This window comes from Pan troglodytes, chromosome 4, assembly GCF_028858775.2.
Source record: "Pan troglodytes isolate AG18354 chromosome 4, NHGRI_mPanTro3-v2.0_pri, whole genome shotgun sequence".
NCBI classification, from domain to species: Eukaryota; Metazoa; Chordata; class Mammalia; order Primates; family Hominidae; genus Pan; species Pan troglodytes.
The window spans coordinates 99,875,210-99,903,018 of record NC_072402.2 but is presented as its reverse complement, the minus strand read 5'-3'; the positions used below and the strand labels follow the sequence as shown (position 1 = coordinate 99,903,018).

General features: G+C 38.2%; 1 protein-coding gene across 3 annotated transcripts in view; it reads left to right on the top strand.

The window, feature by feature from the left end:
- The first annotated feature begins 16,726 nt into the window (after positions 1-16,726).
- The window catches only part of LOC129144001 (putative inactive deoxyuridine 5'-triphosphate nucleotidohydrolase-like protein FLJ16323), a 401,038-nt gene continuing 389,955 nt past the window's right edge, over positions 16,727-27,809 (top strand). For 2 of the 3 annotated variants that reach the window (XM_063811434.1, XM_063811435.1), the window contains exon 1: positions 16,727-17,247. In XM_063811434.1, coding sequence (XP_063667504.1) covers positions 16,790-17,242 — 453 coding nt within the window. In that variant the 5' untranslated portion in view covers positions 16,727-16,789 and the 3' untranslated portion in view covers positions 17,243-17,247. The remainder of the gene's footprint in view (positions 17,248-27,809) is intronic. The other variant, XM_054684463.2, reaches the window with a different exon arrangement.

The window sequence follows — 27,809 nt, the reverse complement described above, 5'->3', positions numbered from 1 at the left end:
TGTAAATTTGCCAAAGTTTTATATTCTGTTTCCCTTTTAAAATGGAATGCTTTTCACCTCTTGAATGCTTTGCTGCTTAGAAATTTCTTCCACCAGATACCCTACTTCATCTCTCTCAAGTTCAAAGTTCCACAAATCCCTAGGGCAGGGGCAAAATGCTGCCAGTCTCTTTGCTAAAACATAGCAAGAGTCACCCTTGACCCAGTTCCCAGCAAGTTTCTCATCTCCATCTGAGACCATGTCAGCCTGGATCTTATTGTTCATATCACTATTAGCATTTTTGTCAAAGCCATTCAACAAATCTCTAGGAGGTTCCAAACTTTTCCACATTTTCCTGTCTTCTTCTGAGCCCTCCATACTGTTCCAACCTCTGCCTGTTACCCAGTTCCAAAGTCACTTCCACATTTTTGGATATCTTTTCAGCAACACCCTACTCTTACTGGTATCAATTTATTGTATTAGTCCATGTTCACACTGCTGATAAAGACACACCCAAGACTGGGAAATTTACAAAAGAAGAGGTTTAACTAGACTTACAGTTCCACATGTTTAGGGAAGATCTCACAATCATGGCAGAGGGAGAAAGGCCCTTCTTACATGATGGCAGCAAGAGAGAATAAGGAGGAAGCAAAAGCAGAAACCCTTGATAAACCCATCAGATCACGTAAGACTTATTCACTATCATGAGAGTAGCATGGGAAAGACCGGCCTCCCATGATTCCATTACCTCCCACTGGGTATTACACGTGGGAATTCTGGGATATACAATTCAAGTTGAAATTTGGGTGGAGGCACAGCCAAACCATATCACATCTGATATGGAACAGCTGCGTCACCACACAAAAGATTTTTCACATTGACCTTCTAAAACCACACACCCCTCCCTCTGACAGCCTGATCCTCACCCCAGTCAATAGCAATTGCAATCACTAATCTTTTCTTCATCTCTTTGTTTTCTGTCATTTCAAGAATCTTATATAAATGGACTCATACAGTACATAACCTTTTGGGATTGGCTTTTCTTACTTAGTATAATTGCCTTGACATTTATCCAAGTTGTTGTGTATATCGGGAATTATTCAATTTTATTGCTAAATAGCAGTTCATGGTATAAATGTACAACACTTCGTTTAATATCCCCTCATTATGGAACATCTAGGTTGTTTTTAGTTTTAGCTATAATAAAGCTGCTATGAACATTCATATATACATTTTTCTGATGTTTTCATTCTCTGGGAAAAACAGCATATAGTTAGAAATGTTATTTTAAATTTAATATTTTTATTATTAAGGAATAGCATGTATACTAGAAAGTATACAAAATAAATATACTCATGTAATCACCATCCACGTCAAGTTACTGCAAAGATAACACCTATCTCATCTTTGAACACTCTGAGTTAGTTTTGCAAGGTTTTGAATATTCAAGAATTAAAACATGACATTCTTTTGTGTCTTATTTCTTCACAATATAGTTGTCATATTTATCCAGTGATTTCATATAGTTGCAGCTCATACAATATTCTATCATATAAATATCACACAGTTTTAAAATTGACATTGTACTTGTTAAGTTGGGGAAATTACAGAAAATGCTGCTATAATTATTCTTATACATATTTTTTAGGCATATCGTTATACATTTCTGTTCAGCACACACTTTGGGTAATAATTTCTTAGAATGTAATATGAGTACATTCATAAATATGAGGAATTGGCAGTTTTCTAAAATAATTTTATTGATTTACTCTCCTTCAGTGGTAGAGAAGAATGCAAATTTGGTTGCATTTCATTTGTGCCAACATTTGAAAATGTCTTACAAATTTTAGCAAAACTTGTGGGGGTATAATGGTATCTTTTGTTTTAATTTGCATTGTCCTGATAAATAATGAACTTGAGCACCTTTTCAAATGCTTACTGATCATTGGCATATCTTTTAGAATATACCAATGCATATGCTATATTGTAGAATACCTTTTTAAGTCTGGTTTTTATGTTTCGGTTAGATTGACATTTTGCTGAATTGTAGAGATTGTTTTTGTATTTACATTTTAAGCAATTGTATTACAAATATTATCTAAATATGTAGATTGCTCATTCATTATTTCAATAGGTTTTTAATATACAACAGAAATTCATTTTCAATACAATCTCAATTTATAATTTTTCTTTTTATGCTTTTTATGCTCCACTTGAGAAATATTTTTCTACATCAAACTATGACAATATTGCCCTCTTATATTTCAGAAACTTTATTCCTTTTATTTTTTGCATATAAGTCAACAATCCTCTTGGCATTAAATTTTGTGTATGATGTGAGGTGTGAGTTAAGATTCATTTTTCCTCTCTTTGGGTAAATGATTAACTCAATAACATTTATTTTGAAAAACATTTAATGTTCTACATTATGGTCTTTGTAATTAAATAATAAATCAACCTGTCAATTCTGTTCATTCGTCTATTTGTTCATTCTTGCACCAATATCACATGCTTTTAATTATTAATTTTAAAACTAAATTTCTGTGTCTGAGAAATTAATTCCTTCACTTATTTCCTCCTTCTTCAATAATATTTTCTTTATAAGCTTTGAAGTCAATTTGTCAAATTTTGTAAAAATCCTATTGGGGTTTTGATTGGGTTTGCGGAATTAAGAAGATACTTTTGTAATATTGAGGCTTCTAATCCATGGACATGGTATATACCTCCACTTATTCTTATCTAGACCTTCCTTCATTTCTTTCAGAAATATCATATACTCTTATTATTAGCAATATACACTACATAATAGTGTATACCAATTAATATACAATGATATATATTATTATGTATATAATATATAGTATATTGACATACATATTATTATAGTCATGTTTTGCTTAATGATGGGGATACATTCTGAGAAATCAATCAGATCAGATCAATCAGGTGATCTCCTGATTGTCTGAACACCACAGAGTATACCTACACAAACCACATATATTATATAGTTTAGGATATATCATATAGCATAGGTGTGTAGTGGGCAATACCACTTGTGGTATTGCTCCTAGGCTGCAATCTTGTACAGCATGTTACTATGCTGAATTCTGGAGGCAATTGTAACACACTGATAAGTGTTTGTGTATCTAAACATATATAAACATAGAAGAGATACAATTAACATATGGCATAAAAGATAAAAATTGGTATGCCTGTATTGGACACTTACCATGAATGAAGCTTGCAAGACTGGAAGTTGCTCTGGGTGAGCCAGGAAGTGAGTGGTGAGTGACTGTGAAGCCCCAGGATGCTACTATAGAATTCAGAAATGCTGTACATTTAGTCTACTGTACATTTATAAAATAATTTTTCTTTCTTCAATAATAAATTAACCTTAGCTTACTGTAACATTTGTACTTTACAAACTTTTTTATTTTTTCAACTTATTTATTTATTTATTTATTTTATTTATTTTGAGGCAGCATCTGGCTCTGTTGCCCAAGCTGGAGTGCAGTGGTGTAATCACAACTCACTGCAAACCTCGACCTCCTGGGCTCAAGGGATCATCCCAGCTCAGTCTCCGGAGTAGCTAGAACTACAGGTGTGTGCCACCACACCCAGCTAATTTTTTGTAGAGATGGGAATCTTACTTTTTTGCCCAGGCTGCTCTTGAACTCCTGAGCTCAAGTGATTTTTTAAATTTTTTCACTCTTTTGTAATAAGACTTTGCTTCAAACACAGACACATTATACAAGTGTACAAAAATATTTAATCTTTATTATATAAGTTTACATCTATTTAAAAGAGTTTTTTATTTTTACTCTTTAAACATTTTTGTTAAAACTAAGACACAAAGTCACATATTAGCCTAGGCCTACACAGGGTCAGGATTATCAAGATGTCTCTAGGCACTAGGAATTTTTCAGATCTGTTATAATTTTATGGAATCACCTTTATATATGCAGTCCATTTTGGACTAAAATGTATGCTTTGCACAACTCTATTATGCATAATATTGTATTCCTCTTCTTTCAATAGATTTATTTCTGTTTTTGATGTGGAGTCTTGCTCTGTTACCCAGGCTGGAGTGCAATGTGACAATCTCAGCTCACTGCAGCCTTCACCTCGCAGGTTCAAGAGATTCTCCTGCCTCAGCCTCTCCAGTAGCTGGGATTACAGGTATGCAACACCATGCTCAGCTAATTTTTATATTTTTAGTAGAGATGGGGTTTCACCATGTTGGCCAGGCTGGTCTTGAACTCCTGCCTTCAAGTGATCCAACCACCTTGGCCTCCCAAAGTGCTGAGATTACAAGTGTGAGCCACTGAGCCCCGCCTGTTTTTGATAATTTTGATATATTAAGCAGTACCTATTTTTTTTTCCCAAATGCACAAATTTGATTGTTTTATTGTCACTCCTTGGTTTAGGGCTAATGTAAAATAATCAGATTCAGGATTTTTTTTTTTGAGACCAGATTCAGGATTTTCAGAAGGAAGGGTATAAGACAGCTGTTTCAACTAGATTAGAATAATAATTTTATAATTTTAATCTTTAAAAAACAATTTTTGAATTAGAGCAGTTTTTGATTTACAGAATTTTTGCATCAAATTTTTGCAAGAAAAGTTTTCTTAGATACCCTGAACACAGTTGTCCTTATTAGCATTTACGTTACTATATTATTATATGTTTGTCAAAACTGATACACTATTATTCACTTAAATCCACTTTTTATTCAAACGTCCTTAGTTTTTCTGTAATGTCCTTTTTCTGTTCCTATCGAGTAGCTATGTTTCTGCAGGATCCTCTGGATTTTGACAGTGTCTCAGAATTTCATTTTTGATCGCCTTGACAGTTTGGAGGATTATTGGTCAGAAGTTTTGAAGAATGTCTCTCAACTGACTTTTGTCTGTTGTTTTTCTCATGACAAGACTATGGTTGTGGATTTTGGGGATGAATATGACAGAGGTAGTGTCATTTTAAATCACATTATATCAAAGGTATATAATATAAAGATGTTTTATTACTGTGATGTTCCCTTAATGTTATTTGTCAGTGTTCTTTTTTTTTTTAATACTTTAAGTTTGAGGGTACATGTGCACAACCTGCAGGTTAGTTACATATGTATACATGTGCCATGTTGGTGTGCTGCACCCATTAACTCGTCATTTAACATTAGGTATATCTCCTAATGCTATCCCTCCCCCCTCCCCCCACCCTACAACAGGCCTTGGTGTGTGATGTTCCCCTTCCTGTGTCCATGTGTTCTCATTGTTCAATTCCCACCTATGAGTGAGAACATGCAGTGTTTGGTTTTTTGTCCTTGAGATAGTTTCCTGAGAATGATGGTTTCCAACTTCATCCATGTCCCTACAAAGGACATGAACTCATCCTTTTTTATGGCTGCATAGTATTCCATGGTGTATATGTGCCACATTTTCTTAATCCAGTCTATCATTGTTGGACATTTGGGTTGGTTCCAAGTCTTTGCTATTGTGAAGAGTGCTGCAATAAACATACGTGTGCATGTGTCTTTACAGCAGTATGATTTATAATCTTTTGGGTATATACCCAGTAATGGGATTGCTGGGTCAAATGGTATTTCTAGTTCTAGATCCCTGAGGAATCACCACACTGACTTCCACAATGGTTGAACTAGTTTACAGACCCACCAACAGTTTAAAAGTGTTCCTATTTCTCCACATCCTCTCCAGCACCTGTTGTTTCCTGAGTTTCTAATGATTGCCATTCTAACTGGTGTGAGATGGTATCTCATTGTGGTTTTGATTTGCATTTCTCTGATGGCCAGTGATGATGAGCGTTTTTTCATGTGTCTTTTGGCTGCATAAATGTCTTCTTTTTAGACGTATCTGTTCATATCCTTCACCCACTTTTTGATGGGGTTGTTTTTTTCTTGTAAATTTGTTTGAGTTCATTGTAGATTCTGGATATTAGCCCTTTGTCAGATGAGTAGATTGCAAAAATTTTCTCCCATTCTGTAGGTTGCCTGTTCACTCTGATGGTAGTTTCTTTTGCTGTGCAGAAGCTCTTTAGTTTAATTAGATCTCATTTGTCAATTTTGGCTTTTGTTGCCATTGCTTTTGGTGTTTTAGACATGAAGTCCTTGCCCATGCCTATGTCCTCAATGGTATTGCCTAGGTTTTCTTCTATGGTTTTTATGGTTTTAGGTCTAACATTTAAGTCTTTAATCCATCTTGAATTAATTTTTGTATGAGGTGTAAGGAAGGGATTCAGTTTCAGCTTTCTACTTATGGCTAGCCAGTTTTCCCAGCACCATTTATTAAACAGGGAATTGTTTCCCCATTTCTTGTTTTTGTCAGGTTTGTCACAGATCAGATGGTTGTAGATATGCGGCATTATTTCTGAGGGCTCTGTTCTGTTCCATTGGTCTGTATCTCTGTTTTGGTACCAGTACCATGCTGTGTTGGTTACTGTAGCGTTATAGTATAGTTTGAAGTCAGGTAGCGTGATGCCTCCAGCTTTGTTCTTTTGGCTTAGCATTGACTTGGCAATGTGGGCTCTTTTTTGGTTCCATATGAACTTTAAAGTAGTTTTTTCCAATTCTGTGAAGAAAGTCATTGGTAGCTTGATGGGGATGGCATTGAATCTATAAATAACCTTGGGCAATATGGCCATTTTCACGATATTGATTCTTCCTACCCATGAGCATGGAATGTTCTTCCATTTGTTTGTATCCTCTTTTATTTCATTCAGCTGTGGTTGTAGTTCTCCTTGAAGAGGTCCTTCACATCCCTTGTAATTTGGATTCCTAGGTATTTTATTCTCTTTGAAGCAATTGTGAATGAGAGTTCACTCATGATTTGGCTCTCTGTGTGTCTGTTATTGGTGTATAAAAATGCTTGTGATTTTTGCACATTGATTTAGTATCCTGAGACTTTGCTGAAGTTGCCTATCAGCTTAAGGAGATTTTGGGCTGAGATGATGGGCTTTTCTAGATATACAATCATGTCATCTGCAAACAGGGACAATTTGACTTCCTCTTTTCCTAATTGAATACCCTTTATTTCCTTCTCCTGCCTGATTGCCCTGGCCAGAACTTCCAACACTATGTTGAATAGGAGTGGTGAGAGAGGGCATCCCTGTCTTGTGCCGGTTTTCAAAGGGAATGCTTCCAGTTTTTGCCCATTCAGTATGATATTGGTTGTGGGTTTGTCATAGATAGCTCTTATTATTTTGAGATACGTCCCATCAATACCTAATTTATTGAGAGTTTTTAGCATGAAGGGTTGTTGAATTTTGTCAAAGGCCTTTTCTGCATCTGTTGAGATAATCATGTGGTTTTTGTCTTTGGTTCTGTTTATATGCTGGATTACGTTTATTGATTTGCATATGTTGAACCAGCGTTGCATCCCAGGGATGAAGCCCACTTGATCATGGTGGATAAGCTTTTTGATGTGCTGCTGGATTCGGTTTGCCAGTATTTTATTGAGGATTTTTGCATTGATGTGCATCAGGGATATTGGTCTATAATTCTTTTTTTTGTTGTGTCTCTGCCAGGCTTTGGTATCAGGATGATGCTGGCCTGATAAAATGAGTTAGGGAGGATGCCCTCTTTTTCTATTGATTGGAATAGTTTCTGAAGGAATGATACCAGTTCCTCCTTGTACCTCTGGTAGAATTCGGCTGTGAATCCATCTGCTCCTCAACTTTTTTTGGTTGGTAAGCTATTAATTATTGCCTCAATTTCAGAACCTGTTATTGGTCTATTCAGAGATTCAACTTCCTCCTGGTTTAGTCTTGGGAGAGTGTGTGTGTCGAGGAATTTATCCATTTCTTCTAGATTTTCTAGTTTATTTGCGTACAGGTGTTTATAGTATTCTCTGATGGTAGTTTGTATTTCTGTGGGATCGGTGGTGATATCCCCTTTATCAGCTTTTATTGCGTCTATTTGATTCTTCTCTCTTTTCTTCTTTATTATTCTTGCTAGCGGTCTATCAATTTTATTGATCTTTTCAAAAAACCAGCTCCTGGATTCATTGATTTTTTGAAGGGTTTTTTGTGTCTCTATTTCCTTCCGTTCTGCTCTGATCTTATTTATTTCTTGCCTTCTGCTAGCTTTTGAATGTGTTTGCTCTTGCTTCTGTAGTTCTTTTAATTGTGATGTTAGGGTGTCAATTTTAGATCTTTTCTGCTTTCTCTTGTGGGCATTTAGTGCTACAAATTTCCTTCTACACACTGCTTTAAATGTGTCACAGAGATTCTGGTATGTTGTGTGTTTGTTCTCGTTGGTTTCAAAGAACATCTTTATTTCTGCCTTCATTTCGTTATGTACCCAGTAGTCATTCAGGAGCAGGTTGTTCAGTTTCCATGTAGTTGAGCGGTTTTGAGTGAGATTCTTAATCATGAGTTCTAGTTTGATTGCACTGTGGTCTGAGAGACAGTTTGTTTTAATTTCTGTTCTTTTACATTTGCTGAGGAGTGCTTTACTTCCAACTATGTGGTCAATTTTGGAATAGATGTGGTGTTGTGCTGAGCAGAATTTATATTCTGTTGATTTGGGGTGGAGAGTTCTGTAGACGTCTATTAGGTCTGCTTGGTGCAGAGCTGAGTTCAATTCTTGGTATCCTTGTTAACTTTCTGTCTGGTTGATCTGTCTAATGTTGACAGTGGGGTGTTAAAGTCTCCCATTATTATTGTGTGGGAGTCTCTTTGTAGGTCTCTAAGGACTTGCTTTATGAATCTGGATGCTCCTGTATTGGGTGCATACACATTTATGATAGTTAGCTCTTCTTGTTGAATTTATCCCTTTACCATTATGTAATGGCCTTCTTTGTCTCTTTTGATCTTTGTTGGTTTAAAGTCTGTTTTATCAGAGACTAGGATTGAAACCCCTGCCTTTTTTAGTTTTCCGTTTGCTTGGTAGATCTTCCTCCATCCCTGTATTTTGAGCCTATGTGTGTCTCTGCATGTGAGATGGGTTTGTCGGTGTTCTTTTTATTTTTAAATTCAGTCTGCCAATCTCTGTCTTTTAATTAGTGTATTTAAATTATTTTAGTTAAGGTAATTATTGATATCTTAGGGTTTAAGTTTGTCATTTTATTATACGATATCTTTTCATTCCCTGTTTCTCATGCTTTGTTACTCTTTTTATACTTTCCTGTTGGTTAATTCAACATTTTTGAGGATTTTATCTTAATTTATTTAATAATTTTTTGAGTGTATAGTTTCTATAGTTTATTTTTTTATTTTCTGGGGGATGGAGTCTCACTCTGTCACCCAAGCTGCCAGGATGGAGTGCAATGGCATGATCTTGGCTCACTGCAACCTCTGCCTCCCAGGTTGAAGAGGTTCTCCTGTCTCAGCCTCCCAAGTAGCTGGGATTACAGGCATCCACCACCACACCTGGCTAGTTTTTGTATTTTTAGTAGAGATGTGGTTTCACCATGTTGGCCAGGCTGGTCTCAAACTCCTGACCTCTGGTGATCTGCCCGCCTCAGCCTCCCAAAGTACTGGGATTATGGGCGTGAGCCACCGTGCCTGGGCTGTTTGAATAGTTTTTATAGTGATTTCTCTAAGTATTATAATATACATATGCAACTCATCAGTCCTCTGATACCAGTGTTTTAACATTTCAAGTGAAGTGTGGAAAACTTACTTTCATTTAGGAACTTTACTCTCCATACTATTGTCCTAAGTATCAGTTAGTGTTAAACATTTTTGTTTCAGTTATTGCATGTAGTTTGGAAAACTGGTGTGGAGAAAAATAGGCTATTGTATGTATCTATATTTCTGCTTTTTATATTGCTATTTATCTCTTTGTGTTCTAAGATTCTTTTATCGTTTACTTTCTGTTTGTAAAACTTTTCTTAGCCATTCTTTAATGTTAGGTCTTCTAGTGACAGATTCTTCTAATTTTTCTTTGTCTGAGAATGTCTTTATTTCCTCTATTCTTGAAGGATAGTTTCACTAGAACTCACTTTTTATACTTTTCTTTCTTCCAGGATTATACCAGTCAGCAAATGCTATGTAATGAACCACTCCACGCATTAGCAACTTAAAATAACAAACATTTATTTAACTATGATTGTGTAGTTTTGCAATTTAGGCAGGCTCTGCTGACAACTTTTGTTTCAACTAGGTTTTCTCAATTGTCTTAAATCAGTTACCAATCAACGAGAAAGTTCCCCTTCTAAAAGTTGGTTGGCTGTAAGCCTGAGCACTTTAGCTATTAGTATGTCATCTTACGTATATGTCTCATTTACTGAACATGTACACATGGCAGTAGCAGGAACCAAGAGAGAAAGCAGAAAACTTAAAAACTTTCCAAGTCACAAATACAGCCTATATACAAGAGATATGGGAAGACAGTCTATCTTTTGATCATAGGATCTACAAAGTCACACTGCAAAGGCAGTGGGTTGAAAAAAAGAAGTGTGGGGCCCTGAGGCCATTTTTGAAATTGGTCTGCTACAAAGATCTGAAAACTTTAACCTGTCTTTGTAAGCCCTTAATGGTACCAAAGAGATTTAGAAAATATTTTATCATCATTTTCTGTTTTTTTTTTTTTCTCATTGGGAAGGTATGTCTGACACAATTTAATTCTCCATAGCTGAAGGGGAAGTCCTACAATGATATTTTTTAGAACAATAATTCTGGGGGAGATGAAGATTATTTGTACTTCTGGAAAAGGTAGGCATCTAAACCATAAGACTAAAAGTGGTATAAACAGCTTAAAATAGAGTTCAAAGCACTTTTGATTTCCTTCATGTATGATGAATATGAGAATTAAGATAATTTAGCAACAGCTGTCCAATCAAGATAGAAATAGAACAGTAAAAGGAACATGACAATCATTGTTGTGAAAGAGAAATAGAATATAAATGGAGAATCAACATGAAGCAGTAGATCTATGTTAAATATTATGACAAAATAAATGAACTTATGTGTCAAGAACTATGGTAAACACAAGAAAAGAGGCAAGGTGGAGTTCTTTACAATAATAATACTCATGCTTTATTTTTATTTCAATGGAATTATTTTCTAAGGATAAAGACCAATAATAAGACAAATCACACAGTCTCAAATTCAGTTACCTGAATTCAACATAGAATTTTTAAGATGTCTCCCTGTTGTAATATGTGACAATGAAGTTTAATTTTTCATAGTAACCTTCAATAAAAGCAAATTAAAAGTCATTTTTTTCTGAATCATAAAAATGATACTTGTTAATTATGTGCTTTAAAATAGAAGTCTATTATTTAAGGCTATTTAAAAAATTATGTTCTAAAATAGTTAATAGTAAAAATATCCAGGATATTTGTTTTTAAAATAATGATAAAAGCAAACATAAACATGTTGTAATGTATACATTGAGGACAAATGTTTTTAAAAGTGTCAAAGGAAAATGGAAATAGAAAATATTAAATTGGAAAACTGCAATCAAACAATATAATTATTATAGCAATGAGAGTATGCAGTCTAAATTTTTAAAATTACTTGTAAAGAATCTCAGATTTTTATTTTTACTTATTTTTTAACTTTTATTTTAAGTTCAGGGGCATGTGTGCAGGTTTATTATATAGGTAAATTTGTGACTTGGGGATTTGTTGTATAGATTATTTCATCACCCAGGCATGAAGGGTAATACTCTTTAGTTATTTTTCCTGATCCTCTTACTCCTTCCACCCTCCACCCTCCAAAGGCCACAGTGTGTGTTGTTCCCCTCTGTGTGTCCATGGGTTCTCATCATTTAGCTCCCACTTATTAGTGACAACATGTGGTATTTGGTTTTATGTTCCTGTGTTAGTTGCTAAGGATAATGACCTCCAGTTCCATCTATGTTTCTGCAAAGGACATGATCTCATTCTTTTTTATGTCTGCATAGTATTTCATGGTATATATGTACCACATTTTTTAAATCCAGTCTATCACTGATGGGCATTTAGGTTGATTCCATGTCTTTGCTATTGTTAATAGTGCTGCAATGAACATAGGCATACTGCGTCTTTATAATAGAATGATGCAATTCCTTTGGGTATATACTCAGTAATGGGATTGCTGGGTTGAATGGTATTTCCGTCTTTGGGTCTTTGAGGAATTGCCACACTGTCTTCCACAATGATGGAACTAATTTACACTCCTACCAACAGTGTATAAGCATTCTTTTTTTCCACAATCTTGCCAGCATCTGTTATTTTTTGACTTTTTAAAAATCTCATTCTGACTGGTGTGAGATGGTATCTCATTGTGGTTTTGATTTGCATTTCTCTAATCATCAGTGATGCTGAGTATTTTTTCCATATAATTGTTGGTCACAGTTATGTCTTCTTTTGGGAAGTATCCGTTCATGTTATTTGCCCACTTTTTAATGGAGTTGTGTGTGTGTGTGTGTGTGTGTGTTTGTAAATGTGTTTAGTCCCTTATAGATGCTGGATATTAGACCTTTGTCAGATGTGTAGTTTGCCAAAATTTTTTTCTATTCTGCAGGTTGTCTATTTCCTCTACCGATAGCTTCTTTTGCAGTGCAGAAACTCTTTAGTTTAATTAGATCCCATTTGTCAATTTTTGCTTTTGTTGCAATTGCTTTTGGTGTCTTCGTCATGGAACTCTTTGCCCATGCCTATGTCCTGAATGGTATTACCTAGGTTTTCTTCCAGGGTTTTCATAGTTTTGGGTTTTGCATTTAAGTCTTTAATCCACCTTGAGTTAATTTTTGTATATGGTGCAAAGAAGAGGTACAGTTTTACTCTTCTGCAAATGGCTAGTTATCCCAGCATCATTTATTGAACAGGGAATCCTTTCGCCATTGCTTGTTTTGGTCAGGTTTGTTGAAGATGAGATAGTTGTAGGTGTGCGGCCTTATTTCAGGGTTCTTTATTATGTTCCATTGGTCTATGTGTCTGTTTTTGTACTAATATCATGTTGTTTTGGTTACTGTAGCTCTGTAGTATAGTTTGAAGTTGGGTAGTGTGATGTCTCCAGTTTTGTTCTTTTTGCTTAGGATTGCCTTGGCTATTTGAGGTCTTTTTTGGTTCCATATGAATTTTCAAACAGTTTTGTCTAGTATTGTGAAGAATATTAGTGGTAGTTTAATAGGAACAGCATCAAATCTATAAATTGCTTTGGGCAGTATGGCCATTTTAATGATATCAATTCTTCCTATCCGTGAGCATGGAAGGTTTTTCCATTTGTTTGTGTCATCTGATTGCTTGCAGTGTTCTGTAGTTCTCCCTGTAGAGATCTTTCACCTCCCTAGTTAGCTGTATTCCTAGGTATGTTATTCTTTTTGTGGCAATTGTGAACGGGAGTACGTTCCTGATTTGGCTCTCAGCTTGACTGTTGTTGGTATATAGGAATGATATTGATTTTTGCACATTGATTTTGTATCCTGAAGAGTCTCAGATTTGGTAGTTAAATAGCAATACAGTTCAACAACATGCCATTTTCAAGCTTATGGATTGAAGAGTGTTGGTAACAAGGTAGCCAGCAACAAGGCCTTAAATGGAGTGAGAACACCAGCAGCCTCCTGCTCAGTGTTGTCAGGGCAACTGTAGATGTATACGCTTCTGTTCTAAGGTTTACTCAATTTAGTGTCTATATCTTTTCTATTTTGGCAGTTAAAAATGAAAAGACTATGTGATTATAATAAAACTAACTGAAGAAAACCCATGAAAGTAATCTGAAAAATATTATTCAAGTGTTCTATATTCATTAACCAATTATAATTTCTATATCAATTGCACTGTCAGACTAAAGGCATAATTTTTCAGAGCCTGTGCTGTGAGCTCAACTGATTGTCACAAAATTAAGCTGTATGCTTTCTAATTAATACACATCACCAATGCTAAAAATCCTGAAGCATGAATGAAGTTTGCAATCATACTGATGCAGAAGGAGGATTAGAACATAAAGGACTGGTTTTGTTCTGCAGTACTGACTCTTGGTAAAGGCTTCAGGTGAGTAACCTGCAGTCACACTGCTGCACTCATTTTTGAGGCATTGGGAGGGGAGAGTTTATGGTTTTGTAAAATGGTAAAATACCAGGCCAGGAAAATGACCTTATTAGACTTGAGCTTGGCTAAAGGCTGATTTTGTATGTTAGAAGGCTTGCTCTTCATTATGCTGCTCACTGCCAATCCACAAGATGATAAAGAGAGGGCAGAAGATGTAAAATGTTTATCTCTCTTCAGTTACCTTGTGGACATTTGCCATATTCTTTCTTTGCGTCTCTGACCCTCTCTGCAGCTGTTGGCTATAAAAGCTTTGGGTATGTGTCTGTCAGTACAGCTAATGCCCACTGTGACAATGCCAGGGTCAGTGTCAGAACCCAGATTCTGACACTTGAAAAACTGAGATTCAGAGTGGTGAGTGCTACAGTCCAATGCCGAGTATTTAGTCGAACTGGAGAGAACGTTGATTTTCTGCAAAGACTAGCACCAAGGCTCATATGCCATAAATTATATTTGCCCTCAGTCGCATTCACCACTTGGCTCAGATTCCAGTCTGGAATAGGCTAAGACTTTGTGTATCTACTTCTCATAAAGATCAGCTCAGGCTACAAAACTATCTGCTTGTTCATTTTCTTCTGCAGATTTCAGACTTGCCTGGTCAACTTTGATTCTCAGCAAACAACACAAGGTGGGCTCAAGATGGGGCCTCTGAAACACACTAGTAGAAATATTCAGAAATCTTAAGTTTAACTCGAGATTTTGTAAATTTAGTAATACAAATATTCCAAGACCCAGTGATCTCACTTTACTCTCCAGAGCTTGTTTCTTTGACAAACTACTGCACCCAAATAAAGATGTCAATTAAGACTGAAGTGTTTCAACGTTCCAAAATGTTAAAAGTTTATTTTTAATTTTCTTAAGCCAGAAATTCCTGTAATAATCTTTAGCTTTATAATAATTTCCTAAAACTAATGTTCTTCAGAGGATTGATATTTGAGATGAGTGGAGTCTCTATTTCTATTAAAATGATTTCATCATTTTCTTCTACTTCAAGAGCAGGTCAATTTTGTAATTTCATTTCTAAATGCTTCTAGTGATCTGTTGACCACTGGCAGGCAGTTACCATAGTGATCAAACTGTAGGTAGATATTTGGGGTGGAGTGACAGCTCTAACTTCTAACTTCTTCTTCTTTTTTTTTTTTTGAGTTGGAGTCTCGCTCTGTCGTCCAGGCTGGAGTGCAGTGGCGCAATCTTCTCAGCTCACTGCAACTTTTGCCTCCTGGGTTCAAGTGACTCTCCTGCCTCAGCCTCCTGAGTAGCTGGGATTACAGGCATCTGCCACCATGCCCAGCTAATTTTTGTAGATATGGGTTTTCACCATGTTGGCCAGGCTGGTCTCGAACTCCTGACTTCAAGTGATCTGCCTGCCTGGGCCTCCCAAAATGCTGGGATTACAGGTGTGAGCCACTGTATCTGGCCAAGATCGAACTTCTAAAGTGAGCATTCACAAATATAAGCATAGTGAGGTTCCACAAAGGATGGTTTTGATACATACCTCTTAAGAGTAGACAATAAATACAAGGAGTAGAAATAATTTAATGAGTTGGAGATACATGTCTATTATTTACAAAAAATTACAAATCCAGAGTCAATGGGAGACCAAGTAAGACAACATAACATTTTTAAGATTAAAAGAAATATGGGGATTCAAGGTAAATGGAAAATGGCACTTTAAACCTAATAAACCATTTAACTTGTTTCCCACCGTTTGATGATAGTGTGTCCGGAATTGGTGGGTTCTTGGTCTCACTGACTTCAAGAATGAAGCCATGGACCCTCGCGGCGAGTGTTACAGTTCTTAAAGGCAGCGTGTCCGGAGTTTGTTCCTTCTGATGTTTGGATGTGTTTGGAGTTTCTTCCTTCTGGTGGTTTGGTCTCACTGGCTCAGGAGTGAAGCTGCAGACCTTCTCGGTGAGTGTTAATGGCTCTTAAGGTGGCGTGTCTGGAGTTGCTCGTTCCTCCCGGTGGGTTTGTGGTCTTGCTGGCTTCAGGAGTGAAGCTGCAGACCTTCACGGTGAGTGTTACAGCTTATAAAGGCAGTGTGGACCCAGAGAGTGAGCAGCAGCAAGATTCATTGCAAAGAGGGAAAGAACAAAGCTTCCACAGTGTGGAAGAGAACCCCAGGGGGTTGCCACTGCTGGCTAAGGCAGCCTGCTTTTATTCTCTTATCTGGCCCCACCCACATCCTGCTGATTGGTCCATTTTACAGAGAGTTGATTGGTCCGTTTTGACAGGGTGCTGATTGGTGCATTTACAATCCGTGAGCTAGACACAAAAGTTCTCCACTTCCCCACTAGATTAGCTAGATACAGAGTGTCGAATTGGTGTATTTATAAACTCTGAGCTAGACACAGAGTGCTGATTGGTGCATTTACAAACCTTGAGCTAGATACAGAGTGCCGATTGGTGCATTCACAATCCCTTAGCTAGACATAAAGATTCTCCAAGTCCCCACCAGATTAGCTAGATACAGAGTGCCGATTGGTGCATCCACAAACCCCCTGAGGTAGACACAGGGTGTTGATTGGTGTGTTTACAAACCTTGAGCTAGATACAGAGTGCTGACTGGTGTATTCACAATCCCTTAGCTAGACATGCAGATTCTCCAAGTCCCCACTAGACTCAGGAGCCCCGCCGGCCTCACCCAGTGGATCTCCCACAGGGGCCTTAGGTGGAGCTGCCCGCCAGTCCCGCGCCTTGCGCTGGCACTCCTCAGCCCTTGGGCGGTGGATGGGACCGGGCGCCGTGGAGCAGGGGGCGGTGCTTCCGGGAGAGGCTCAGGCCGCGCAGGAGCCCACGGCGGGCTGCCGGGAGACTCAGGCATGGCGGGCTGCAGGTCCCCAGCCCTGCCTCGCGGGGAGGCAGCTAAGGCCCGGCGAGAAATAGAGCACAGCGCCAGTGGGCCGGCACTGCTGGGGGACCTGGCGTACACTCCACAGCTGCTGGCCCGGGTGCTAAGCACCTCACTGCCCGGGGCCGCAGGGCCCGCAGGCGTTCCCAGTGCGGGGCCCGCCAAGCCCACGCCCACCCGGAACTCTAGCTGGCCCGCAAGCGCCCTGAGAAGCCGCGGTTCCCGCCCGTGCCTTTCCCTCCACACTTCCCCACAAGCCCAGGGAGCCGGCTGCGGCCTCGGCCAGCCCAGAGAAGGGTTACCACGGTGCAGCGGCGGGCTGAAGGGCTCCTCAAGCGCGGCCAGAATGGGCGCTGAGGCCAAGGAGGCACCGAGAGCCAGCGAGGTCTGTGAGGGCTGCCAGTATGCTGTCACCTCTCAATAGCTGGGGTAAGTTGAAGAGTGGCAATAATTATTTTTTACTTTGAGATTATTACTCAGTAAAAATCTTCCATGATGAATAGGGTTTTGGAAATAAATATAATGCGTGCGTAATGGTTAAGCTGTGTTTTTTGAGAGTTCACTTCCAGAGATGCTCTACCACATAAGCTGGAGGTCTTTGAGCCTTTTCATCCTGTGGTTGCTCATTCTCTTCACAGTGGCAGCTTCTTGGGAACTGCCACTTGCTTTCTATCACTTGCACTCTTTCCTTAGAGTGCATAGGGAGACAGTTATGGGTCTGAAATTGCAAAGTAGTCTCAAACTGAGACACTAAGATGCACTGTTCCAGATTTTGTAATTTTTCTTTAAATGCCCTGGGCTGCCTTTTTTTCCCCCTTTCCTCCTTCCAGGCTTCCTGAGTAACTACCTAACCCCTGTTCCACCTCTCCAGTCAACTTAGCAGGAGCTTCTTCCTTTGTCACCCAGCTATATCATCTACTTTTTGAAAATTGTCCTGCCCTGGAACATTATTGAAAAACAACCCACTTCTACTTTTCAAAATTTATACTTTTCTTATTAGATCTCAATATGCAAGTTTACAAATTTTGATTAATTAATGATTCCACAGGCAAATGTAATTAGATGTTTATATGTAGCCATACTAGAACATGCCATTTATGTTTCAGATAAAGGTTTTTTGAAAATAATAACTCAAAGTAAAATAGGGTTGGGAATTTAAGGCAGCAGAGTGGGCATGGGAATTATATTTGTCTTGAGGCAGGCCTTAGTGGAGCTCTCAGAATCAGCCAAGCAGGGGGAATTTGCACTAGAGGGACCTCTGCTTTAAACTGGACCTGTAACTGCCTGAATCAGGTGTCTGGAAATCTGTTATGCCATTGGAAGCATTCATTCTGTAAATGTCAGAGTTAAAGAAAATAGTAGAGGCCGCTGAACAAATTTTGACCTCATAGGTCCATCTCTGGAGTACAGTGTAATGCTTTGTATCAAGACCTTTTCAGATTTCAACTTAATTTTCACTTATTTTATACTTATTAGATGCTTTTTCCTGCACAGCAATTACACTCCCTATATAATACGTAAGTTCTTCAATACTGTATCAGGTCCCTGTGAGAGTAACAGAGCATTATTATCCTCACAGAACTCAGGCAGTTGCGATAGCATCATGCAGAGGGGCAAGGCCTCAGGGCCCCACAGTAATGATCAGTTTTCCTCTTTTACCCATGGCAGCCACAAGATGGCAATGTGACAATTTAAATACAATCTAGAATTCTGTTTCATGTAGTTGGGAGGCTTTTAAAGACTGTGGAAAACTCAAAGCAAATAGTTTACCTGAACTGGGAATGATATTCCACAATGTATTAATGTTTGTGTGTAGTTCAGGAGATGAGTGACCTCTATAGTCAGAGTGATTCAGGCTGGGACAAAATATGATTCTACAGCCACACCTCTTGCCTTCTTGGTTTCTCGTCTAAAGTGCTCCTGTATAATGCTTGATGCAAAAGTCCGTGGATTCTGCTTTTACACAGTAATGAGAAGGTTTCAGATGACATTGACTGGCGTTAGAGGACAATGGCAGTCACTGTGGTCTTATTTTTCTTCCTGGGAGATGCAGTCAGACTGAGTAAATTCCCAGCAAGGAGTTAGCTTTTGTAGGGCAATAAATCTTATCCCTTTACAACCAAGTCATTTAACAACTCCTCCAAAGTTCATTGTTTTTCTCAGTGAGTGAATGTATGATGAGCTTTACTTTATGAAAAATGTATCATTTAGGTACTTGAATCTGTGTTGTAGAATACAGAATTGTTCATTATAGAGAAATGTTTAACTTATCTGAGGACCACACAGTGTGAAATATGCATGTATGTGTTTACTTTTTAGTAAATTTAGGGTATATTTCCTTTCTTATAACCTAGAATTTCAAAAAAATATAAAAACTAACTGCTTAATAGAAAGTTTGTGAAGATCAAGACAATAATTCATGTAAAACAGTGTAGTCCTTGGCACATAGATATCGAACATCAAATGTTAATTATTATAATATTATTATTTCTGTTGTTATGTTTGTAGTTGATGTAACATTTATGCTTTTCTATGGGAAACAGCTTGACTCTGTCACAAAGTCACAGATAAAATTTCTTACCCAATTATCTGCTTTGGAAACGTAAAGACAGTAATATGGACAGCTAATTCATGTTGATTAAAAATGGTAAGGTATATGTCTTATACAAATAATCTTGCTTAATTTTCACAATACTATGAGGCGTGTAAATATATATACGCATACGCTATATACATATTTATACTGCAATATCAATAATATGTACATTATATCTCTATATGTGAAAACAATAAGAATTTTTGTTTCCTTTGTTTAATTTCTATCTCTTTATTGATCTATTTGATGGGAGGTTGTCATCATACATTTCTTTACTTTTTTAAGCATGGTTTTCTGTTTTTATGAGCATATTTACAATGGCTGCTTTGAAATCTTTGTTAAATATGACATCTAGGTCAGTTCATGGGCAGTTTCTCTTGCTTGTTGTCTTTCCTGTGAGTGGGTCACACCTTCCTGTTTCTTTGCATATCTCATAATTTTTTGTTGAAACTGGGTGTTTCAGGCAATCTATGTAGCAACAATGAATACTGATCTACCCATCTTCAGGTTTTTGTCGTTGTTGTTGTTATTATTTGTTTAATGATTTAAATGGAAGTCTAAGTGAAGAATATTCCCCCCCAGTCTACAGTCTCTGTTGTAATAACACTCAGAGGGCAGCATTGGGCATGTGCAGTCACCTTGGGATGATGGCAGTTTTGGCAAGATTCTATTGGACCCTATCTTTCCCCTAGCTCTCTCTAAATAAAGGTGTCTGCCTTGGTTGGTATCATATCCTGCTGTTGGCCTCTGCTAATTGACAGTTCACTGCTGTTTGTTTTTGACAATGCCTTGGACACAAATTGCTCCATGATCATTTGGTTTCCTTTATAGGGTTGGTTTTTGAGGACTGATATGAGTTTTTGAGATGTGTTATAAACCCAGGAGATCTCTTCTTAGGTGTCTCTTTACCTGATTCTCTCTAATAAATGTGCATCCTATAGCTCAGCCTGTTCTCTTAGAGCTACCAGCCTCCTCTTAATTGCTTTCTACCCAAATCTTCATTGTTTTGAAATCACGCTTATGTGTAAGCTTTATCATGCTCTGTTTCAAATAAAGTTAGTTCCTTTAGGGAGAGCCTTGCACTGCCTCCACACTTTAGCAAAATCTCTGAGCCACTTCTCCAGGGTTGGGGACAGAAGTGACAGCCCTGTTTTATGAGCCTAGTACTGGGCAGGGATGGTAGCCTCTAGTTTTTTTGCTTTTCTTCCCATATAGAACCTCCACTCTAGAGTGAGCTGGTGTAAAAGCATTTGGGGCCCCAGCACTTTTATCTTGCTGTTATGAATTGAATATTTTTTGCCCACCCTGCAAATTTATGCGTTGCAGTTTTAACCCCCAACATGCTGGTATTGATTATATGAGAAAGTGGAGCCTTTGAGAAGTGATCAGGTCATGAGGGTAGAGCCTTCATGAATGGAATTAGTGCTGTAAACCCAGAAAATCTGAGACAGGTTTCAGTTAATTTAGAAAGTTTATTTTGCCAAGGTTGAGGATGCGCGTCTGTGACACAGCCTTAGGAAGTCCTGACCACATATGCCCAAGGTGGTCGGGGCACAGCTTGGTTTTATATATTTTAGGGAGACATGAGACATCAGTCAATCTATTTAAGAAGTACATTGGTTCCATCCAGAAAGGCAGGGGGAGGGACAACTTGAAGTAGGGAGGCGGCTTCCAGGCCACAGGTAGGTAAGAGAAAAATGTTGCATTCTCTTGAGTTTCTGATATGCTTTTCCAAATGAGGCAATCAGAATATGCATCTATCTCAGTGAACAGAGGGATGACTTTGAATAAAATGGGAGGCAGGTTTGCCCAGGGCAGTTGCCAGCTTGAGTTTTTCTTTTAGTTTAGTGATTTTGGGGGCCCAAAATATATTCCTTTCACAGTGCCTTTATAAAAGATATCCCAGAGAGCTCTCTGACCTCTTTCTGCCATGGAAAACTGAGTGAAAAGATGGTCATCTGTGAACCAAAAAGTGGTTCACTAGACACCAAACCTACTGGCTCCTTAATCTTGGACGCCAGAACCATGAGAGATCAATGTTTGTTGTTTAAGTCATCCAGTTTATGGTAGCTTTGTTACAGCAGCCCAAATGAACAAAGAAAACTACCATTCCTGGGGTAGACCTTCTGCTCTATGAGTGTGGGCTGGGTAAGTAAAGGGAGTCCTGACCTCTTAGCTGAAATAAGCAGGAATTAACCTCTGCAAATTGAAGCTGAAGTGACAAGAAATAGAAATAAGCTTTCCTTGTCTTATAGGGAGATACTATACTCCTTGACAGGGAGCTGAGGGGCCACATCAAACTTGAATTGAGCTTCTGTGACACTGAGCTGGTGTGGGGGAGACAGGGAATGCACTGTGACTCAAGTGCCACGAATTCTTGGGGTTCTTGACAGGATTTAATAGATTTTCTCAAATAAATGTTTCTTCTTTTACTGTATGTCCTTAGGAAAATTGCCAGACTTTAAGGGGTTATTTGTAAAGAATTTTAACCACTTATGATTGTTTTGCTGGGGAACATGATTGCAGAGCTCCTCAAACTGCCACTCTGGAAATGTACCACCTATAGTAAGCATTTACTGAATGCTTACAGTATTTACTGTAAGCTTACATTTACTGAATGTCATCCAGGAATAAACATTTAAGTACTATCTCATTTATTTTTTATTTTTATTTTGGAACTTTAAGTTCAGTGGTACATGTCCAGGTTTGTAATGTAGGAAAACCTGTTTCATAGGGGTTTGTTGTACTGATTATTTCATCACCCAGCCAATAAGTCTAGTACTCTTTATTTTTCCTGATCCTCTTCCTCCTCCCACCATCCACCTTCTGATAGGCCCCAGTGTCTGTTGTTCCCTTCTTTGTGTCCATGTGTTCTCATCATTTAGCCTCCACTTATAATTGAGAACATGTTGTATTTGTTTTCTGTTCCTGCATTAGTTTACTAAGGATAATGGCTTCCAGCTCCATCCATGTTCCAGCAAAGGACATGACCTCATTCATTTTTTATGGCTGCTTAGCATTCCATGGTGTATATGTACCACATTTTCTTTATCCAGTCTACCATTGATGAGTATTTAGGTTGGTTCCATGTCTTTGCTATTGTAAATACTGCTGCAATAAACATACACATGCATGTGTCTTATACACAGTAATGGGATTGCTGGGTTGAATGGTACTTCTGTTTTTAGCTCTTTGAGGAGTCACCACACTGCTTTCCACAGTGGTTGAACTGATTCACACCCTCACCAACAGTGTATAAGTGTTTCCTTTTCTCCACAACCTTGCCAGCATCTGTTATTTTTTGACTTTTTTTTTTTGAAAATTATACTTTAAGTTCTAGGGTACATGTGCACAACGTGCAGGTTTGTTACATATGTATACATGTGCCGTGTTGGTTTGCTGCACCCATTAACTCGTCATTTACATTAGGTATTTCTCATAATGCTATCCCTCCCATAGCCCCCCACCCACTGACAGGCCCCGCTGTGTGATGTTTCCCACCCTGTGTCCAAGTGTTCTCATTGTGCAATTCCCACCTATGAGTGAGAACATGCAGTATTTGGTTTTCAGTTTGCTCAGAATGATGGTTTCCAGCTTCATCCATGTCCCTATAAAGAAGATGAACTCATCCTTTTTTATGGCTGCATAGTATTCCATGGTATATATGTGCCACATTTTCTTAATCCAGTCTATCATTGATGGACATTTGGGTTGGTTCCAAATCATTGCTATTATGAATAGTGCCACAATAAGCATACATGTGCATATGTCTTTATAGCAGCATGATTTATAATCCTTTGGGTATATACCTAGTAATGGGATCGCTGGGTCAAATGGTATTTCTAGTTCTAGATCCTTGAGGAATTGCCACACTGTCTTCCATAATGGTTGAACTAGTTTATACTCCTACCAACAGTGTAAAAGTGTTCCTATTTCTCCACATCCTCTCCAGCACCTGTTGTTTCCTGACTTTCTAATGATAGCCATTCTAGCTGGTGTGAGATGGTATCTCATTGTGGTTTTGATTTGCATTTCTCTGATGACCAGTGATGATGAGCATTTTTTCATGTGTCTGTTGGCTGCATAAATGTCTTCTTTTGAAAAGTGTCTGTTCATATCCTTTGCCCACTTTTTGATGGGGTTGTTTGATTTTTTCTTGTAAATTTGTTTAAGTTCTTTGTAGAGTCTGGATATTAGCCCTTTGTCAGATGGGTAGATTGCAAAAATTTTCTGCCATTCTGTAGGTTGTCTGTTCACTCTGATGGTAGTTTCTTTTGCTCTGCAGAAGCTCTTTAGTTTAACTAGATCCCATTTGTTTATTTTGGCTTTTGTTGCCATTGCTTTTGGTATTTTAGTCATGAAGTCCTTGCCCATGCCTATGTCCTGAATGGTATTGCCTAAGTTTTCTTCTAGGGTTTTTATGGTTTTAGGTCTAACATTTAAGTCTTTGAAGCTATTTGACTAGTGTGAAATAGTATCTCATTGTGGTTTTGATTTGCATTTCTCTAATGATCAGTGATATTAAGCTTTTTTTCATATGCTTGTTGACTGCATGTATGTCTTTTGAAAAGTGTCTGTTCATGTCCTTTGCCCACATTTTAATGGTGTTTTTTTCTTGTAAATTTGTTTAAGTTCCTTATAAATTCTGGGCATTAGACCTTTGTCAGATGCACAGTTGGCAAAATTTTTCTCCCATTCTGTAGGTTGTCAGTTGACTCTGCTGATGGTTTCTTTTGCTATGCAGAAGCTCTTAAGTTTAATTAGATCCTATTTGCCAATTTTTACTTTTGTGAAGTGCTGTGTCATTTAATCCTTACAAGTACCCTTTGCACTGGATACTATCATTACTCTTATTTATGGATAATAATATTGAGACTCAGATTACAAAGGTTGTACAAGGTTACACAGCTAGTAAATACTGGAGCCTAAACTAAAGTCACTCTGACTTAAGAGCGCACTTAACTTGGCCATAATGAACGGCCAGTGTGGTGCTCTATAGCCAGTGTTCCTTGAGCTAAACCCTGGCTCTCACACTTACTAGGTGGGAGACCTGGGGCAAATGACTTAATTTCTTTTTGCCTCAGTTTCCCCATACATAAAACTAGTACTTTCCATGTAGTGTTGTGATAAACATTGAAGGAGGAAGTATATAAAAAAGTATTATGACAGTTCTTGAAACATATATGGGCTTAATAGTTATTAGTTTTTGTTGCTTTATTTTCTATTTTTATTTTTATAATTTCTTTCTTCCATTTACAAATAAATTATTTTGTTCAACAGAAAAACAGAGAAAAAATCCTGTCCACTGGAACTGACATACCAGTTGAGTCTCTGAATATAGTTTATCTTTTGAAGAGGGGGAAAAAATACTTTCAATCCCCATAGCTCATAGCATTTCCTTTGGTGGATTTTGAGTTATTAGCCTTTTAATAGTTATAGCTTTTTAATATGGAGCCACTTTTACTATTAATAAAGTAATAGTACTTTTCCCTATCTTTTTCAATAAAATGGCAATTTTCTCCTTTAGAAACACTTATAATCTTTAATAAGACAACATGACTCCCTCAGAATTTGCCTCCTGGTCATTAGGCAACAACTGAGATGAAGTCACAGCACAACCCCGCTGGGGAAATACTGGGCCTGGCGAGGGAGGAAAGAGATTGTCTTAGTTTTCTATGGTTGCTGTAACAAATTGCCATAAACTTGGTAGTTTAAAACAGAAATTTATTTTCTCATCATTCTGGAGGCTAGAGGCCCAGAATCATTATTACTGGGTCAAAACTTAGGGCTGTGCCCCATCAACAGTCACTAGGGGAATCCATTCTTTGCTTCTTTCAGCTACTAGTGACCACTGACATTCCTTGACTTGTGTCCACATCACTCCAATCTTTGCCTCCATGGTCACATTGCCTCTTCCTCTTCTGTGAGCATGAAATCTCCTTTCTTATGAGGGCACTGGTGATTACATACAGGGCCCATCCATAAAATGCAGGATAATCTCTCCATATAAAGATCTTTAATTTAATTATATCTGCAAAGACTCTTTTTCCTTAGAAGGTAACATTTATAAGTTCCAGTAATTAGGGAGCCCTAATCTGATAAGACTGGTGTTTTTGTAAGAAGAGAAAGAGATACCAGACTCGCTCTTTCCGTGGCATTCACACCAAAGAAAGCCATGCAAGGGCACAGAAGCTGGCGATCTGAAAGCCAGGAGAAGAGGCTTCACCATACACCAACCTTGATTTTGGACTGCCAGTCTTCACCACTGTGAGAAAATAAATTTCTGTTGTTTAAGCCATCCAGTCTGTAGTATTCTATTATGACAGCCTGCTGTGGTATGAATATGACCCCCAAAGTTCAGGTGTTGGAAACTTAACCCCCCGCGCAACAATGTTGAGAGGTGGGAACTTTATATAAAGGGATTAGGTTATGAGGCTCTGCTCTCATGAATGGATTAATGTTGTTATCACAAGAGTGGGTTGTTTTAAAAGAGGGTTCATTCCCCTCTTTCTCTCTCTCACCATGTTATGATGCAGTAAGAAGGCCCTCACTAGATGCATGCTTTCAATCTTGGACTTCCCAGCCTTCAGAGCAAGGAGCCAATATATTTTTGTCCTTTATAAATTACCCTGTCTCAGGTATTGTGTTATACAGTACAAATTAGACTAAGACACAGCCCAAGCAGACTAATGTACTCCTGTTGCCCAATTATTACTGTAAATGATCAGTTACAGCAACTCCAGCCTAAGAATGGCATGCTGACTTGGGCCCAGTTTCGTCTGGTCTAAGAGTTCGGGTCATGCCACTAAATAGCCCCTGAGACCAGCAGATGTAGTAGCTGAGAGTCAGGGGAATCTAGATTAGTGGTGGAGGAATGTGAAAAATCATTATCAATGATAGATCAATCAGCAGTCTCTATCTACTACTAACCTTCTTACATATCTCCCAGGATGTGAGGCTAAATTCCTGAAGATGTAGTTCTATGAACATATATGCAGACGTGATTCTCAGTGGTGTGAAGGGGTCTATATGGATAGGAATATGAACCACCGAGATCTCCCTTCAAGAAATAAGTTGTTGCCTCAGGTGCTGCAGCAAATAGCTTTCAGCTGTCAGCTTATTGCGTTATTGTCTCCACTGCACAACTGTTTTCAGCTAAAAGCATGTTCTTCCAGGGTCATTTTACATCTACTGACTGATACAGGTAGGGGTGTAAAGGCCCATTTGTTTTGTTCAAAAGCAGGACAACTCTGAGGGGCCATTTTAGCTTCAGGTGATTTTTGCGGTCTGGTGAGGCTGTCAGACCTGCACTGCAGTTTGACCTTTTCCTCTGTGCACTTCTGCTTCCTTCCCTTCCCATCCACACCTGCTGAAACAACTAGTGCTCCCTTATAAACATCTTGTATTATAAACTCTATCAGCCGGGCGCAGTGGCTCATACCTGTAATCCCAGCACTTTGGGAGGCCGAGGCGGGTGGATCACGAGGTCAGGAGATCGAGACCATCCTGGCCAACACAGTGAAACCCCGTCTCTACTAAAAAATATACAAAAAATTAGCCGGGCGTGGTGGCGGGCGCCTGTAGTCCCAGCTACTCGGAGGCTGAGGCAGGAGAATGGCGTGAACCCGGGAGGCGGAGCTTGCAGTGAGCCAAGATGGCGCCACTGCACTCCAGCCTGGGTGACAGAGCGAGACTCTGTCTCAAAAAAAGAAAAAAGAAAGATAAACTCTATCTTGGAGTCTGCTTTCCAGAGATCTCACGTTTAGCTTTCACTAAAAATTGGGGTAATCTTATTAGAATGGGGAAAATTTAAAGCCTCCAATTTTCCTTTGGGGTCCTAGGCACAAATTTTATGGCAAAATGCAAAGTCACTCTTTGTCTCCTTGAGTTTAATTTTTTTTTTTAACTTTTAGCTCCCACACTCAGTATATTGTTACACTAAACAATTGCCTTTTGGTTTAGCTTTGTGTGAGTTTGTTTATAATAAAGAATCTTAAATGTACCTAACAGATGAGGAATTTATACATTAAGATATGTACCTATGTTTTATTGTAGTCTGCCCTAATAGAACCTTAGCACTTTGATGCGTCGTTTCCCTAGAAGGCTTTAAATGTTGAAGGCAGATGGGAAAAAACTATTATAATAGAGCTAAGAAATATTAAATTTTTCTTCCATGGGTGATATATAACAAGATATAATCTTATAATTTTTTGTTTCAAAATTGTGTCAAAGCAACAGCCATTGTAATTGATATTAAAGGGGGCCAAAAGATGGGACAAGCTGTGTGTGATCTGTTTATGTTGAGATTAGACATCCATCCTGAGTAAGACAGCCTATAATTCTGTAATTACAATCTGCAAACTATGTGAAACAACAACAACAATTTCAGTATGCG